At 37.1% G+C, this 17,011-nt stretch overlaps 2 protein-coding genes across 4 annotated transcripts in view; one reads left to right on the top strand and one right to left on the bottom strand.

Annotated features, from left to right (window-relative positions):
* Nucleotides 1–1,175: 1,175 nt before the first annotated feature.
* Nucleotides 1,176–3,976, top strand: LOC149947206 (uncharacterized). The gene is made up of 3 exons (XM_090171999.1): nt 1,176–1,590; nt 2,190–2,779; nt 3,425–3,976. Exons 1-3 carry the CDS (start codon nt 1,205–1,207, stop codon nt 3,571–3,573), a joined length of 1,125 nt encoding a protein of 374 aa, XP_090028125.1. The 5' UTR covers nt 1,176–1,204; the 3' UTR covers nt 3,574–3,976.
* A 5,458-nt stretch (nt 3,977–9,434) lies between these two features.
* Nucleotides 9,435–17,011, bottom strand: part of AcCoAS (acetyl coenzyme A synthase) — a 30,322-nt gene continuing 22,745 nt past the window's right edge. For 2 of the 3 annotated variants that reach the window (XM_090171722.1, XM_090171724.1), the window contains 14 exons: nt 16,652–16,755; nt 15,765–15,837; nt 15,619–15,694; nt 13,893–14,004; nt 13,702–13,817; nt 13,449–13,641; nt 13,254–13,387; nt 12,528–12,660; nt 12,405–12,461; nt 11,920–12,000; nt 11,738–11,846; nt 11,469–11,668; nt 10,865–10,910; nt 9,435–10,600 (listed from right to left, as the gene is read on the bottom strand). In XM_090171722.1, the coding sequence (XP_090027848.1) occupies nt 10,398–10,600; nt 10,865–10,910; nt 11,469–11,668; nt 11,738–11,846; nt 11,920–12,000; nt 12,405–12,461; nt 12,528–12,660; nt 13,254–13,387; nt 13,449–13,641; nt 13,702–13,817; nt 13,893–14,004; nt 15,619–15,694; nt 15,765–15,837; nt 16,652–16,755 (1,637 nt within the window). In that variant the 3' untranslated portion in view covers nt 9,435–10,397. The remainder of the gene's footprint in view (nt 10,601–10,864; nt 10,911–11,468; nt 11,669–11,737; nt 11,847–11,919; nt 12,001–12,404; nt 12,462–12,527; nt 12,661–13,253; nt 13,388–13,448; nt 13,642–13,701; nt 13,818–13,892; nt 14,005–15,618; nt 15,695–15,764; nt 15,838–16,651; nt 16,756–17,011) is intronic. The other variant, XM_090171723.1, reaches the window with a different exon arrangement.

Raw genomic sequence — 17,011 nt, forward strand, 5'->3', positions numbered from 1 at the left:
GTTTCGCAAAATGAGCTTTTTGTTCCAAATGGAACGAGGGGACCTTGGTCAGTCTTGATTAAGTCCACATTTGAAGGTCTCCCGTCTGCCGACCTGATTATTAACCCCTTTTTAAATTAAAACAATAGCCGTGGATTTTCCAATACATAGTTGTAATCCGGTATTTAAAAGTTGTCCCGAACGATCCGATTTAAACGTTAATAGTCCATTCTCAGTCAAGAAAATGGTCCATAACTTGAAATACCAACTAAAAGCTGCTATTTGCACAGTCGTTCCCGTTGCCCTTATATACAAAATACCAAATTCTCCTACTTAGCTGCCAAGTCAATATTCGCACAGTTGTTTTCAAAATATAGTCGGTAGGTTAAACTAGTATAATCGTTGAACAATTTCAGTCCTCAATTCTTTTACAGGGCTCGAACTGTCGCGAAAAACAATAGAATATTAACATTAAAGTTCATTCATACCGCACTCTATAAATTATCAATCCAGTTACTATACGCAAAAATTTACAAATTTAAACAGTCTTAGCATTTAAGTGCCCCATACGGTAATATTTTCAAATCGTATAATTAAAATACTAATTTGGATTTCGTTAGTTAAACCTACGAGATAAGCCTACTTTTTCCGAAAACTATTTTTTTGTTACGAATTTCAATGCACTAATTCTTTAGCTAGGAAATTAAAATATTGCTAAGTAGTGGATAGTGTTTTTGCTTAACATTACCCTAAACTAGTATAAACTAACGTTACCCTGACACATTTGCGTTAACCTAGCCTAGTCTAACGTTCAAAGTAACCATCAATGGACTGCAATGCAAAGGATGATAAAATTTGCGAATAAGTAGAGCTATTTGTAAGTTTTTAAATTTCTTCAAATTTGTTTAGGGTTCTACTTATTCGCCAATTTTATCATCCTTAGCCTAGTCTAAACCTAACCTAAACTTAACCTGGTCTGTAAGAATGAACTAAAACAGTAAAAGCACTACAAATCTTCTAAAATAATTCACCATTCCCAAAAGTCCCCGAATCCTCGAAGAAAACAAAAAAGTAAATAACTTATACCCATCAATGACCCTCATTAATGCGTGCTCCATAAATAGAGTACTTAAAAATTTATACTAAAAACTAAACTTCAAATATTTAGTCAGTCAGCATACAGCTACTCAAAAATTTACCTTAATTCCTGTGGTTTAACTTTAGAATGGAACGGTCACATATTACCATTGCAATATGGACAATACTGGTATTAGCGCTACGAGTGGATGGTGCGAAAGAATCGGACTTCGTTGAGGCCAAAGCATCCGGTTTTGTGGAAGTGAAAGCTGAGGCCTACAATGGCGGGCGTCAGTCTCAACAAATTAGGTATACTCCTCAAAGAAGACCGTCTCTGGGAGCGAATAACGCCAAACAGGGTGGCAAATGGTGGTGTCCAGACCGCAACGCGATTTACCCTTGCACGTGCGACGGACCTCAGTCATTCACACTTATTACTTGCGACCGACTCGCTAACGCCTACAGCTTGTACCAAGCTTTCAGGACGCATTATCCCAGCGTCGACATTGGGAAACTTAGCGTCACTAATTCAAGGTGAGAATACTTTTGTAATAACATCTTAATATATATCTCTTAGGAGATAAGTATTGGCCTAAGACACTAAAATCAAACCAGTGACTTCGTAGGCTCGAAGGAGATTTCAAAAAGCATGTATTTCCCCGCTAAATTCAAGATGAGTTAAAAATTATCGTCTGCATTGAGAATGAGAATGTAAAATTTGAAAATTATACCGCGTAGGGATCTTTACTTATAAGTCATAGTTTGGAAAAATCATTACTTCGCCCAACCCTATTTATTCTTGAGTTTGAGTAATTCAAGCGTATAGCATTAATTAGCTGAATAATGAAACATGTAATAAACTTATGGAAATCCTGAAATTTGGTACTGTAGATACTTTGGTATGGTACGTATGTCACTATTTCTTCACTAAACGCCATGTACTTCACACAAGACTGATGTGCATTAAGTAGTTTTTCTTTAAAATTTCAATTGGGCAAAAGAAGAGTTCACACCTACAAAGGAATTTATATTAATTTATTTTTTTGCTTCAAGGGTAACACGATACCATCCGATTACCATCTTTATGCGAAAAATATTTATTGATGAATAACCTTTTAATATTTTATTTGCAGAATTGAACTTTTAAACGATGGTGCCTTCGGAAAGTTGCGAATGGAGTACATATACTTGAAGAAAAACACTTTGAAATCCATCGAGTTGGACGTGCTGCTACCGTCCAAACCGAGTTTGAAAAGATTGGAAATAATCCACAATGACTTGGACAAGTTCCCATTCGCGAACATCTCTACTTTCCCCAAACTGGAATACCTCGATCTCCATTACAATTCTTTGAAGACCATTCCGGATTTCGCATTCGGCGTGAACGATAAGCTGCGTGAGATCAACCTGTCGTACAATAAGATTTCCTACGTTGGTTCTTACGCCTTCGAACGCTTGTACGCATTGGAGAGGCTCAATCTGAGGTTCAACAAGTTGGCCGTCCTGAACAACAACGCCTTCGCTCTATCCAGGCCCAATCCGAAGTTGCATCTGGACCTATCGAACAACCAAATGGTGTTGGTCTCGGATGGAGCGTTCACTAATCAGTACCCTTTGCTACTCAATTTATCCTCCAACGCCCTCAAGTCATTTCCTCAAGCCCATTTCAAACCCGTCTTGAACGGAATGGCACTCACGGAGAGTGGTTGCATCGAAGCTTACGGTAAAGTACCACTTTTTTTTCAATTTGTACCAAGAACATGAAGCAGTAATGGCGTCTTAAAAATTACAAAATTTAGTTAAAATACTAAACAATGCTTGATTGCACTTCATCTCATATACCGGTTACCTTTTTACTTTACTAAATCATACCACGTTTTACTCTCCACTCAAAATCGCGATAGATATCTTGTATCTAAGGATATGAACTATCGGATTTTCAAAAGTACAGATATCTGATGTGTTTGTTAGAAGAGCTATTGAGTAAAAAGATGTAAAATAGACAATTACATAAAATTTTTACAAACGTCGCGTAGCGTCAAGATTAATGGTCGTTCGGTCCCAATTGATTTGCTTATTTGGAGTCGCGTGTCAAGATAAGACTGATTCTTGATACTTTATTGTATCAAAAGTAGATATGGAATAAAAGAATGTTTGACAGGCACCAGTCCTTAAGCCCTCGTGAAAGCTACACTGTTTGCTTCTTTCCATATTTTATTGGCTATTCCACTTATACTTTTATTATTGTATGTCACAATTCAAGCAGATCTTTTTAATACACTTCCGCTTTGTTGTGCAAAGTATTCCCTAAAAATGGGGGAAAATGTCATCGCCTTATTAAAAGGGTCTCTTTGGAATTTATTTGTAGACAACCGTTTCCGATGCACGTGCGTCAACGTTGGATGGCTCGTACGATCACCGAATGATATGAAGAGCAGAGTTGTCGGTTTCTATTGCACGGATGTTGGAAAACATTTAGAAAACTTGCGACTTTACGATATCAACTGTCCCTACTAAGAGACCGAACGCAATTTTAATATTTTTAGGCTAAACTCAAATTGACGTATTTAAAGAAACTAACATAAAGACGAATATTTTGCCATTTTGAACTTAACAGACATTTTCCCGAAGGATCGGACATTTGTCAATTTTGCGTACGGCATTTTGAATCTCTAGATGATTTCGGAAATCTGAATCTAATTTTGAAATTTTATTTTCGCGCTGTTTTACGGTTTTTTAATGCTGATTTAGAAATTTTGGGACTGACTTTCTATCAGATAAGAGGATTTTCAAGTTGATTTCAAAATTTATAAAATGTAACTGATTTCGACGAATGTCCGACCTCTCGCATTTCCCATTTTAGAGGTATTTACCTCAAGAGAGCAGCAGTGGGAAAAATTTTAAAGGAGTATGTTGCGAAAAGGTCTATAATATGAAATATTAAATTTGAACATTTATCGCAATTGTTATTTTTCATTTAGAAGTTATACTCTGGTTATACGTAGTCCAATAATTTATTATCACTATGAACCAATAAACTTTGAGTGTTTTCTCAAGAAATTAGACTTATCATATTATTTAAGCGTTATCAGAAACTAGAAGTTTCATTTACATTTCATGCTCAAAACTTCAACTTAAACAGGGTTATAAGGTCTAGTGTGACTGCGGATCAAGACTACCGTGAGATCAGATGAGTAAAGGTAACTGCAAGAACTAAACTACCCAATAACCTGAGACTACTGCTTATAGCTTCGGTGTTATGCTATTTTATCATCTTAGGTGTAGAGCTCCATCTCTTAAAAGGAATATGAAACATTATTCAAAAGCACTATTAAAGGAATTAATAATTTTAAATACGTTATAGTTTGTAATAGTAATATACAGCATATTATTTATTTTTCATTCTATTTTGTAGTTGTTTATTTTAAATATAATGCAATTTTAATAATTATTAGAATAAAAAGTACATATTTTAGATTTACCATTCCCACTACGATTTAGAAATAGTTATAAATGGGAACAATTTGTTATTTGTGAAAGTTAGCATTTTTCATAATTTGGATTTCATTCAATAGATGTCGACATTTGAGCCTTTCAAAAAGCGAAGAAAAACAATTCATTTAAATTAAAACTAAACCTGTACCAGGTTCTCCCTTACCTAACTTATGAATTGAAATGTGTATTATTTTATTCACAGTAATTCTAACAGATGACGCTTTGTGCGCTCATGAAAAATTAAATATTATCGTTTTAATGGCAAAGTTTTCACTATTTGACTCAAATATATTTTTCAAAGCATTATACCTTTAGAACTATCAAAAGTAATTCAATACATCTCGGTACCTAATGAATTTGTTTTTAATTTATTGTAATAAGAATAGTTTCACAAATAACCAAATTGGTTATTATCATCTTGTTTTTAAAATCTCTGGTAAAAATTAGTAAAGTCAAACCATAATTGAACATAGACCGAAATTGACACTCAGAAATTAAGGAGTAATGGTACGATGATCTTTCCTTAGCATTATTTTTTGAGGGCAAAAAACTTGAATTCTAGTTTTAAGAAATCGCGTCTATTATACAGGGTGTTTCAAATGGTTTTAAGGAGTTGTAGGGTGTGAGTTGAGAAGTATCCATGCCTGTTTTTTCCCATTTTCCTACGATGAGTTAAAAGAGTGCCAGAGAACTTCAAAGTGTGGTCTACTAGGCCCTGGAAGTAGGCTACAACAAGCAAATACCAAGCAGCAGGGAAATTAAGGTTTGGGTAAACAAATCGAGGTAACCAGCGTATAAAAGTAAACTTAAACAGTATTTAAAGTCGTGATGGACCGCGTTTTCTCACCACTTTCAAACTGCAACAATGGAGTTCACTTCGGAAGAACTGGCGGATATTCATTTCGTGTATGGACGACTAGCGGATGGCAATGCTTTGGCTGCTCAACGTCACTACCAGGAAAGGTACCCGAACCGGCGCATCCCCGTCTCACGGACTTCTTACAGCCTACTTCCAGGTTCTAGTAGGCCAAACTTTGAAGCTCTCTGGCGCTCTTTTAACTCGTCGCGTCGTAGGAAAATGGGGAAAAATAGGCATACTTCTCAACTCACCCCCTACAACTCCTTAACATTTTCATTGTTCAGAAAGTCTGTTAATGGGTATTGACGCAGAAACTTGAATGGCCGCGCAAACGAAGTTTTTTTACTCACTTATATATAGTTAAGAACATAAAAAATTATGATTAAAAATTGTTCAAATTTAGGTTTATATCAGGGAAGAAAACTAGATTTCCTGACTTCTCTACTAGTTTTAAAAATTACTGACTTTTGGACCCAAATTGAAATTCCATGACTTTTCCTGGTTTTCCAGGAATTCCAGGTACCGTGGCAACTATGTTTTCGGCCGAACAATATTAAAGTTCGTACTAAAAGTATTTAATGGCTATTTCAACGTAAAGAAATTGCACTTTTCTTTACTTCTTTATTTTAAAAGCAAAATCCAGTCGCTGACAAAATAAGTTGAAAATTAAAATATAATACGATAAGCTGCAGTCAGAGTTTGTACTTTTGGGGTCGGAATAATAACTATTTTTCTCGCAAACCGACTAACAGCCAACATAATATTTACGGTTAAATCGTCCAACCCTGCAAAAAATTTCAATCTTATAAAACAATTGTAATATTTAACTAAGCGACTTCTTCGAAAAAGATCAATTATGTTTCATATTTTTAAGTTTGTTATAGTTTAAACAAATTCCTAGTGCGTAAGTTATTATCGATTTGAGTGGGAGTATTATCAGAAATAGGAGAAATAGGATGTAGTCTAATATTAATAAACGTTCCTTTATTTACAATTTCAAAAAGAAGCTTATTTAAGGTCGTTTAAAAGTTAGACAAGAGTTTTATTTTGGTTGATAATTTGCCATTAAGTCGGCCTGACAACGTTTAGAATTCGGACCATAGGTATTTTGACCATAAAACCAATAATCGTCTGACCTCGACCCAAAGACCTTTCGGAGTAGTTTCACACATACTTAAACAATCGGTTGTCAGATTTCTAAGTCGGCCGACAGTTGACCGACCCTTTTAGGAAAGGATATTTCGACAATAAATCCGATGGTCGGCCGACTTCGCCATTGGAATACTTTCGCCTACGTCGGTCCGACACCAGTGTGCTAAAGGGGTGAATATGAAAGGCCGTTTTGAAAGAGCTCACGCTTGCCTTTGATTATGACGTCGTTCTAAGGTTCGTCGGTTGGTCGAATCGTGGGCTTGACAACACTGGCAGTTGGATCAACTACGTTTTTTTGGTTGGCAAGATGTTTAGTATTAATTGGGCCGACTCATATTCAATTGTGATGTATTGGTCGGGAATATATTCAAATATTGGTAGGGCTGACTGTTGTGCATCATGGACACTGTATCTCTAACCGGACGGGAAAAGCAGCCTAAAAGAGGTACCCTCTCACTGTCCGTTTGCGTCCTACTTCGTATTAGCTGAAATAGTCGGCCGTACTCGATTCGCATGGCCGTCAAGGTCATTCGATAGAATGTAAACCCCCATTTCAAAAGGAACGTTTTGTCGACCACGTGACGAATTATATGGCCTTGACAGCCCGAAACTTTCAAAATTCTTGAACCTCCCCCCCCCCTTTACAGAGAGATGGTGGCGGCGGCAGGTGATTTTGTATGGTGGAAGCTACAGCTTTTCCCGTCCGGTTAGAGATACAGTGTCCATGTGTGCTTTCATGATTGGAGTTGGCAAGCCATATTTTTTTAAGGTGGGCCATCTGTTCTGAAATAAGCAGGCCCGACTTAGACATAGCGACTCGCTGCCGACTAGAAAACGTGCAGTCGGACTGTGGTGACATTTCGACTAGTTGGCCTACTCCAACCCAAGTCGCTTGATGACTTAGGCCTAAGGTGGTGCCTTGGGTATTAGCCTAGCTGATTATTATTAAGTCAGCCGACTCAATTTGACGACGACGGCCTGACCAATTTTTGCTACTGGGAGGTTTATCGACCAGTAAATTAATGTTCGCACCATTCTTCGTGTGTGTGACTTCACTATACCGTTGAGTAATTAAAAAAAAACCTGCTCTTCCAGCTGCTGACGTCGTTGAGCAACGGATGAGCAACGTGACGTCGTAAAACCGTACAGTAAGAAACCGGACTCAACGTTTTCTAAACGGTGAGTCCGCTGTGCGTTACTGAACCGCTAAAGAAACAACTTAGCACTTGAAACGTGACATTTCAGAATACGCGCATTTTCTTAAAAAATAAAATAATCAGCTAGGCTAATACCCAAGGCACCACTTTAAGCCCAAGTCATCGAGTGACGTTTAATGCCTTAAACAATATTCAAGCCGTTTGCCCACAAGAAGCTATTGAACTCACTCGTGGCTTCTTCGTAACAAGAAAAAGATAATGGAGAAAGGCTTGTAGGCCTAATAATACTGTCGATTGTCAACTCGTAGCAAAACGACAGCAAGAACGTTTTGTCAGTGGTGACACGGGTTAATACGGGTTTTCACGGTGAAGTCTTTTTTTTTAACTTTCGCGCTGAAGCCGCCAACCACCCTCTTTCCGTTTACATAGCCGTGATTTGTAGCGTGTTGCGTTCACAGTGACCTCTACATTTTACCGTGTTTGCATATAAATGTAAACAAATAACGAACGGCAAATAAGGTCGCGATGCTCTTACAATTGACGATTCCAAATAATTGGCTTATCTCTTATAAATCCCTTCGATTTCTTTTTTCTTGTTTTTCGTTTTCATTTATTTGTTTCTTTGTCAATTTCGCACTGGTTTCCATTGTGGGCTACTGGTAATACTGGTAAATATTACAAATAAACCTTGTCCGGTAACACGCCGACCTCGTGATGCGCAACAAATTACAACCAGTTTCATAATGGCAGGACATGGGCAGACGTCCTGCTTGAAACTTTCGCTTGTGCGTGAAAATATCTAGTAGGATTTAATCAACGCTAGAAACGAGTCCCGATCTAGTTTCGCAAGCGCACCCAACTAGCGCAAAATACAAGCGTGAATGAAAACAGAAAAGCTAGTAGCGTGTATTTTGAACTATTTTTAGCTCACGTCAAATTTTTAAACGCTAAAAGCTTCCATGAAAACTTGGTAGTCATTTAGAACTGACTAACGCGAGCGCTGTACTACATTGGCCAGCTAAGTAGGTAAGGTCGTAAGAATAGGGATTGAGCGGGATTTTAACTGGCAGGCAGAGCAGACACGACGCTCGACCTTTTCCCAAAACCGGCTTGACCTAATAGCGCCATAGGAAGGGGAAACTTTGCGGGTAAGATAATTTCAAGGGTTACAGGCCGAATAAATTCTAGGCCTTTAAAGTGGCTTTTCTCGGAAAACCGACCGAGGTAGCGGGGCAACTACTACTCTCGAATTTCTTTAACCGAGAAAAAAGTGAAAAATTTAATTGTCTAAGATAACGAAAAAATGACAATCATTGTTACCCTTCAATTCACTTTTATGGAAAAGCGAATTGGAACTATATTTTTATGTATCTCGTAAATTGTTTCACCCAAAACCATTTGTGAGCATTTATTTTTTTATCTTGGAGCGTGAGTTCTTGTCCAACCAATTGATATAGCGATAGAACACAAATTTTGAGTTAATGATACTCGGATTCAACAATCGAAAGTGACACAAAATTCATAAAAAAATTTAAATTTTTATTATTTCGTATAAATTTAACGTTTGCTCTAAAGTGAGAAACAAAAAGAGACATTGGAACATCACATCAACTCTGAAAAAAAAACGTTTTTGGGTAATACAACCAACTGCTTAAATATCTGTTGTTCATAGTGACATTCCAACCTTAGGTCCATTCAATATTTGGCTTCAAAAATGTTTTCAATCAATTTTATGTCAACAGAATAAAAGTACAAATACATGCATTTCGTAGTTTTTTAGAAATAACATTAACGTGATATAAAGATTACAATGATTCACGCAAAGCTCACTTCTATACCCTTAACCACAAAAAGGAGTTCTCGATCACTTAACGAGCGAAGAAATGTTTGAAATATATAATATGGTTTTTATGTACAAGTTGATACATTCGAAAAAAATATACAAATATAATATGAAAGTTGCTCCGAACACCGGTTTTCATTTTGAACATTTAACGTTTTCATGTACATATACGTGGGTAACAACGCAAGATTCTTTTAAAAATGTTTATCACAGTGCACTAAAGTGGTCCATTAGCAGAAGCTCATACCTAATGTAAGTAACCAAGAATCGAGGATTTGAATTTTTCGTAGTAAGTGATAGGTAGATCAGATGTGTTGAGTACTTTCGTTTCACGTCATGTCATTTATTTTACATAGCCATTAATTCAATAGCGGCTGTTATTTTGTACTGTAAATTTAGTTTGAATAGTAATCTTCTGGCTATGGGCTTTAGTCAATAGGGTGCTTTTCTTTAGGAGATCTGATATTTTATTAGTGAACGAAATTGCAGAACACTGTTTTTCTGAACTGATAAATAATATTGGTGAGGTCGGGAATCGCGAAAAAAAAGGGGAAAATATAAAATATGTTCTGTGCAGCTCTTTAAAGTGGTTTTTGCAATTTGAACTTGCTTTTTTCTAAATAAATTTATGAAGTGTTCTTGTTGTACCCTTCTCCCGAGAACCATGAACGAAAAACAGACTTAAGAAAAACCAGAGAATTACGTGATAAAATTCACGTCATGGCGAAATGAACTCGTCAAATGCTGAGATTTTGAAACTCCATTCTGCCCGCCCTCGTAGTGAATCTCAATGGCGATTGAAAATTGGAAATTTTAGCCTATAATGTAACTAGGACTATGCGTCAATGAGCGATCTTGTTCGAAAAAGTTCGTCGATAATTTCGTCGTCAGCCAAAGTGCTCAAATCTCCCAGGTCGCGGTCGTTGACGGCGATTTTGCGTAATACCCGTCTCATCACCTTTCCAGAACGCGTCTTAGGCAGTCCTGATGAATAGTGAATGAAATCCGGACTGGCGTACGGGCCGATTTTAGATCTAACTTAAAGTATAAATTTTATAAAATTAGTTCATGCTCATTTTAAAGCTGATAAAACGAAAAAGACGCATTCAGATACCAAAAATATCCTTTAGTACCCTACTTGCATACTAAGATTCACCGCTTTTAATCACAAAACGTAAACATATATTGCGATCGTACGTGTGAAAGCAGAGGAACTAAGTTGCAAGGATTGGTTTACAATTTTTGGCTTCGCATATTCTCATTACCGGAATGCATTCTTCATAAGACGAAAATAATGATTACTTTTCACTCTCAAATCGTTGGAAATTAAATTCGACGGCTCCCAACCCTGCGAGAAAGAATATAAAGTTTCATTACAATTAGGTTCAACGATGAATGTCAAGCTTCGGTCCAGTGGCGTAGACAAGGCGAGGTTTTCCGTGTCAACCACCCCCCTGGGATTTAACTTTGGCTGTACTAAAATTTCACCCCCTTCTCGACCCCCTTAGGTATTTTACATAATTTAAACCCCTCCCTGAACGATTTTTGGCTACGCCACTGCTTCAGTCAGTTATATAAACGTGCGTTGTACTCTCTTAACTTAAACTTTTTCTCGAACGACGTATTAAAAAATATAAAAGTGTAAAGTTTGAAATGAATATACGTATAAGCTACACCAACGCTTTCTAAAGCCGAGTCGTGTCTAGCGCTAAGGGCGACTGGATTACACGTATTTTTCATAAACCGTGTTTTTCACGTTAATTGAAATTTTGCTCAAATTCTAATTGGCGAATTGAGTTATATCCGGATGGCTTACGCTTCCCATTTTAAGTGTATGTGATCAGATGTTACAGAGAAGTTCTAGAGAAATACAGCAATTTACAACAACACCGGGTAATCAACCAACCTCTTTTAAGACGACGTAGCAGTAGAGGCACTGTCCTTTAACGTTGTGCGGATGAGCGACGACAGCACTCTCAACAACGGCTTTGTGCTCTAACAGCGCCGATTCGACTTGAGCGGTGGAGAGTAAGTGGCCAGATACGTTTAACATGTCGTCCACTCGTCCGGTTACGCGGTAATATCCATCTTTATCTCGAATGGCTCCTGCAATTAGAAAGAGAAATGCGCATTTTATGAGCCGTGAAATACGACTATAGGGAATCTAATTTTTACCATCTCCAGAGACGTAGTATCCGGGAAACTTTTGGAAATATGTTGTTTCGAATCTGTCGTGGTTTCCCCAAAGAGTTCTCATCATCCCAGGCCACGGTTTTTTGAAGGCCTGAAGGAGAAAATGGTACGTTATAGCTTCGCGACTCACGAAGGATTATGTCTCCAATTGGAGTACTTCCTACCAAGTATCCTTCTCCTGGTCCTCGGATTTCCTTCCCTTCGTCGTTAATTAAGGCAGGAATAACTCCAAACATGGGAAAGGTCTACGATATACGGAACCACACGAAAATGAAATTAGACTTTGCCATATGTTTCTGAAGAAAATATCGAAAGACGGCCACCAATTTTCAATCACGATATTATATCGCTCAGATTACAATTTATAAAATTATGAACTTATAGAAAATAGAGCTAAGGAGTGGAATCTCAGTCTCGAGATATTTAAGGACAAACACTTCCAGTAATGTTACGGTTTATAAATAGTAGAAACAGACCGTGGTTTAGCTAGAGCTATTGTCGCACCAGGTGGTCCCTGAGTTTGCCGTCCCCTAACAATACTTTTACTATTAGCAAAATCGCCCATAAAAAGTGGGGAATTAAAACAACGTGATTGCATCTTGGAAACAACTTTCAAATTAAACTCTTTGTACTGAAAGATGTTACTGACCGCTGAGCCTGGTTTGAGCGGCGTACAGCCTGGAAGTGGACTTAAAACAGCCGCACCCTGAAATAAATAATCAGCACGCTTCAAATTGTGTCGTTACAGTCGGTCAGTTAAAAGTCGCCTTACCGTTTCCGTCTGCCAATAAGTATCTATAACGGGACATCTTCCTTCACCAACGACGTCGTAATACCATTTCCAGGCCTTCGGGTTGATGGGCTCACCGGCGCAACCCAACAAAGTCAAGCTACTGCGGTCGTATCTACCATGCACAAAGAATTCGAAATTGTAAAATAACCATAGGATATGTATAGTCAGAAGTTTATAATTAGCTTAAACTTAAGTGTGTCAGTTGTCCATCTTCGACGTGTGAAATTCAGAGCCATTTCTAACACTATTGCACTTTTTTGGTGCACTTACTACTACCAAGAATAAATAAAATAAAACGAATAGTCCCGGTATTTCATTGGCTGCTTAAAATTTACGTCACCTAACGCGATGGAAATCCAACGCCGGTGACGTTTTGTCTTTCCCCCCGCGCGAGATGGGGGAAAGGCGTTCAACGTGCCTGGCGATTGCCGCAACAAAATCATTCTTCCTAAATATAAATAAATACATTCTTGCTACTACGTACCTTTTACCTCGTTGTCAAAATAAGTGCGTGCAGTACCGAGGCGTATTACTGGCGTGTGATAATTGGATTTTAATTTCCGAATTTAATCGCTAGATGCGCTTATCTTTTGGATACGTCCCTCCACACATAGCTATCAGTAATTATTTCCACTGACTGACACACTTATAGATCTTAATTATAGACTTATGGTACAGTTAATCAAAGCAAAAAAATGTGTTAACCTGGTAACGTAATCGTCACCGTATTTCATTAAAGCTCTGATGGCGGTAGGTGCCGCGTAAAACTTATTTACTTTAAGTTTTTCGATTATGGACCAATACCTTCCTGGATCTGGATGAACTGGAACACCTTCAAACTTTTCGAAACAAAGGAATTAAACTTCGATCTTACTCGCAATCATTTGCCAATTAATTTACAATAACTCCAGTTGCTCCGTTTAACAAAAGCCCATATACGTTGTAAGTGTGTCCGGTCACCCAACCAATATCAGCGGTGCCGAAGAATATTTCGCCTGGTTTATAGTCGAAGACGTACTTGTACGTCGTGGAGGAATAGATCATATACCCACCCGTCGTGTGGACTACGCCTTTAGGAGCTCCTGTTGAACCGCTGAAAATAAAGCATTTAACGTGTTAAATTGAGTATTTCTGAGGTTTTACCTTCACTGACCTAGTGTAGAGCATAAATAAAGTATCTTCGGCGTCGACCCATTCGGGGTCACAAATCGGGCTGGCCGAGGCCATTTCGTCGTGCCACCAGAGATCTCGTTCTTCATCCCAAGGAATCTATATCAGCCATTCCAGGCAAACGTTCGTCACAATTTGTGGAAAGAGTTGATAAATATTATAAATGCAAATTACCACCGCGTCGTAGGTTGGTCTTTTTCCAGGCACAGAGTAAACGCCGTTTTTATGCGCAGATGTCGGTGGGCTCAGATGTTGATACACTATCGCGGTTTTAATTTCATGGTCTCTATTTTAGAAAAGAATGCACAGTGAATAAGTTCATTTACTATTTTCCTTCACTTTGCCAAAAACTGTTTAAGGTAAAATCCGGATAATTCAACTTTAGGAGGTTGTATTGGGGAAACTTACTGATGGCTCCCATAAGTCAATTACTTTCCCCACATCCCCCTATCTTTTATCGTTATTGCAACGGAGCGCCATCTAGGTAACTTTGTTAATTACGTTTAGACATAGTTTTAAATATTTACTGAAAAATGTTATAAGAGTAAGTATATTTTAATAAAATATTTTCATAACTAAGCTTCTTTTTTCTACCCGCTTCTGCATATTTGCAATAGAAGGCGCTGTTGACAAATCAACATAAAATCTCCCAACTTCAACAGGTGAGGGACGAGTTTCTATTACTGATATAGCGTTGTAGTCCAGCCATAAAAAAGTTGAATGACGGTCAATGCCCCTGGTAATATCAAAAGTAAATATTGAGATAAAGTCTAATACTATCGCCTCAACCTGCGACATCTTATTTGAGGGGTAAAAAATTATTGGCTTTGGTGATGCCTCCCCCCTCGCCACTTTTCAGGAACATTAAGTGTATCGATGTACTCCGCCGCGGTAAAAATAGTTCGCTTTAAAATACGCGGATATTAAACTTTCGCTTGCGATAATTTGATAATTTATTTTCCAAAATAAAGTATACAAAGTAGATATATGATTGAACCTAACATACGACATTTTAAAAACAATAATACGACTTTTTAAAATAGATACACATGTAACTTAAATCAGTGCTTTTAGTAAGCCTAATATGACGTGATATCGCGCTAGCCACGAATTTATGTCATGTGGAGTATATTGCAAGAAAACGAATATTTAAACGGATTTAAAACTTAAAAAGGTAAGAATTTTAAATGACATTAAAATTAGACTTTTTTCGTGGTTTTTAATTAGTTGACATTCAATTCTATAGGCAGAATTAATTACATATTAATTGGTTTCATAAAAATGACTAGCTATGGGATAATTGAAGCATTGTTGAAGAATTATGAAGATGATTTTTTTGAACTGGATGTAACCTATAAAGCTATGTCTTTGTTGATGGATGGAAGTCTTTAACAAATACTATATAAACAATGCTTAAAATACAACAGAGTATAGAAACATAACACCTAAAATTTCGGTTTTGGGTTTGTTTATGGACTGAAGCCTTTGCTCTCATTTCAAATTCCTCCCTCAAATAAAAATTACACTGTGTAGATTGAGCTTTCGGGGCGTTTAAAACTGCAATCGGCGGCAAAGGTTGCTAATTAGAGGGCATTTTTATTCACTGTATTAAACTAATCACTTAATTAAAATCTTTAAACGAGGTCCAAACAAAACCGAGCGCGAAGTAAAATACTAGGCTAGTGTTTCTGTAACGAAAGCGAGGACCGAAACAATGTATCCCAAAATTACCCGGAATGCACTACTTTTCGCGGGAAAATATGTCGAATAAAGTGCTTTTCTATTGGTGGAAAAAACACGTGATCGATAGCTCTTTAAAAAGGATGTCAAGCATGGTGGAAGGTAAAATCTGAAGGCACAATTAGACTTTATCTCAATATGTACTTTTGGTAATGCTTACTTTGCTTGACATCTTTCTAAGGCGGTATCCGACAATTCTTTAATGTTGACAAGTTTCGTTCCTCGCCAAACAGCATCTAGGTTGACACAAGAGAGGGAAATGTAAAGGGTTGCTTATACAAATTCACGTTGCTCAAATAAACTTACCAGCCACGACAAGTATTTTACATTTGGCATCTAAAATTCGACCGGCCAGAGATTCCGCGGAAAAACCGGCAAACTAAATTCGAAACCAATAACAATAATTATGAGCATTACAGTTATACTCACACATTTAAAACTAAGAATTATAATAAGGAACGCCATCTAGTAAATACTTAACCTTAAGAGCTAGATAGGTAATCCCTCGCGCTAATTATATGAATAATCCTTTTTCCTGGCTCCAAGGTTAGCACTAGCCCAAAACCAAAGTTCCTTATTTACTTTGTATATATATATGTCCATTAATAATATAGAACAAAATAATCGTTATTTACGAACACAACAATTACATTCAACAGTTCCCCGCGAAATGCCAATTGAAAGAGTCATTGATTAAAAATTATAAAATATTTGGTTCATTTTGTCTGCAAATTTTATCACATTATAATTTCAAAAAGTTTCACATAAAATTTATTAAGAAATAAACCATTCTCTATCCCTCCTCATTGTTGGATTTGCCTGATATTCTTACAAATCTTTAACTGCTTAGAAGAGCGAATTTTAAAATCTCATCGATCTCAAATTTACTAGAAAATCTTTAAATTTCAATCAACAAAAAACATTGAAAAATATCTCAATTTCTTAAATTGTTTTTCAAATCTTTTAACGAGAATCATATCTTTCAAATTGTTTCAAATTTCCAAAATCATAAAAAATTGAAATTTTTTTTCTGATCTTCCAATCATAGAGCAGACTTGAATTTAGTATCTGACCTTCACCTTTCTGAAAACACCGAGGCTTTTCAATAATATTATTTTACATTCTTGAAATAATAAAGGTTACTGGTATATACGAACTTATTTTGGTGTTTAATATAAGCGTGTTGGACATACCACGATACAGTGGATAGCTCCAATTCTAGCACAGGCCAGCATACTAATCACCAACGGCAATATCATGGGCATGCAGATAGCCACCGTATCTCCTTTCTTGATACCTATAAAATTCATAAATAATATCGTAAGTAACATAAACTTCAAAATCAAATTCAATTTTTTTAATTTATTTAAGCGTCAAGAATACAAACAATATCGAAATAGCGCCACCCGGTAGCGACTTCTTGAACTATGCTCCTGGTGGTGTGTAATCTTGGACGAATAATTACTGGACCCGAAAACTAATGGCGCGCTTGGTGCTTTACGGCAGCGCCGCTTCTAGCGCCGTAGTGTCCAGAATTGGAAAGATTTCTATCC

The sequence above is a fragment of the Leiobunum rupestre genome, chromosome 4 (assembly GCF_980474605.1).
Source record: "Leiobunum rupestre chromosome 4, qqLeiRupe1.1.hap1, whole genome shotgun sequence".
NCBI classification, from domain to species: Eukaryota; Metazoa; Arthropoda; class Arachnida; order Opiliones; family Sclerosomatidae; genus Leiobunum; species Leiobunum rupestre.

Bases quoted from the DNA above. Each gene is read 5' to 3' on its own strand.
- LOC149947206 (XM_090171999.1), top strand. From the start codon at position 1,205: ATGGAACGGTCACATATTACCATTGCAATATGGACAATACTGGTATTA. The intron at 1,591-2,189 runs GTGAGAATACTT...TTTTATTTGCAG, and splicing joins CTTAGCGTCACTAATTCAAG to AATTGAACTTTTAAACGATG. The intron at 2,780-3,424 runs GTAAAGTACCAC...ATTTATTTGTAG, and splicing joins TGGTTGCATCGAAGCTTACG to ACAACCGTTTCCGATGCACG.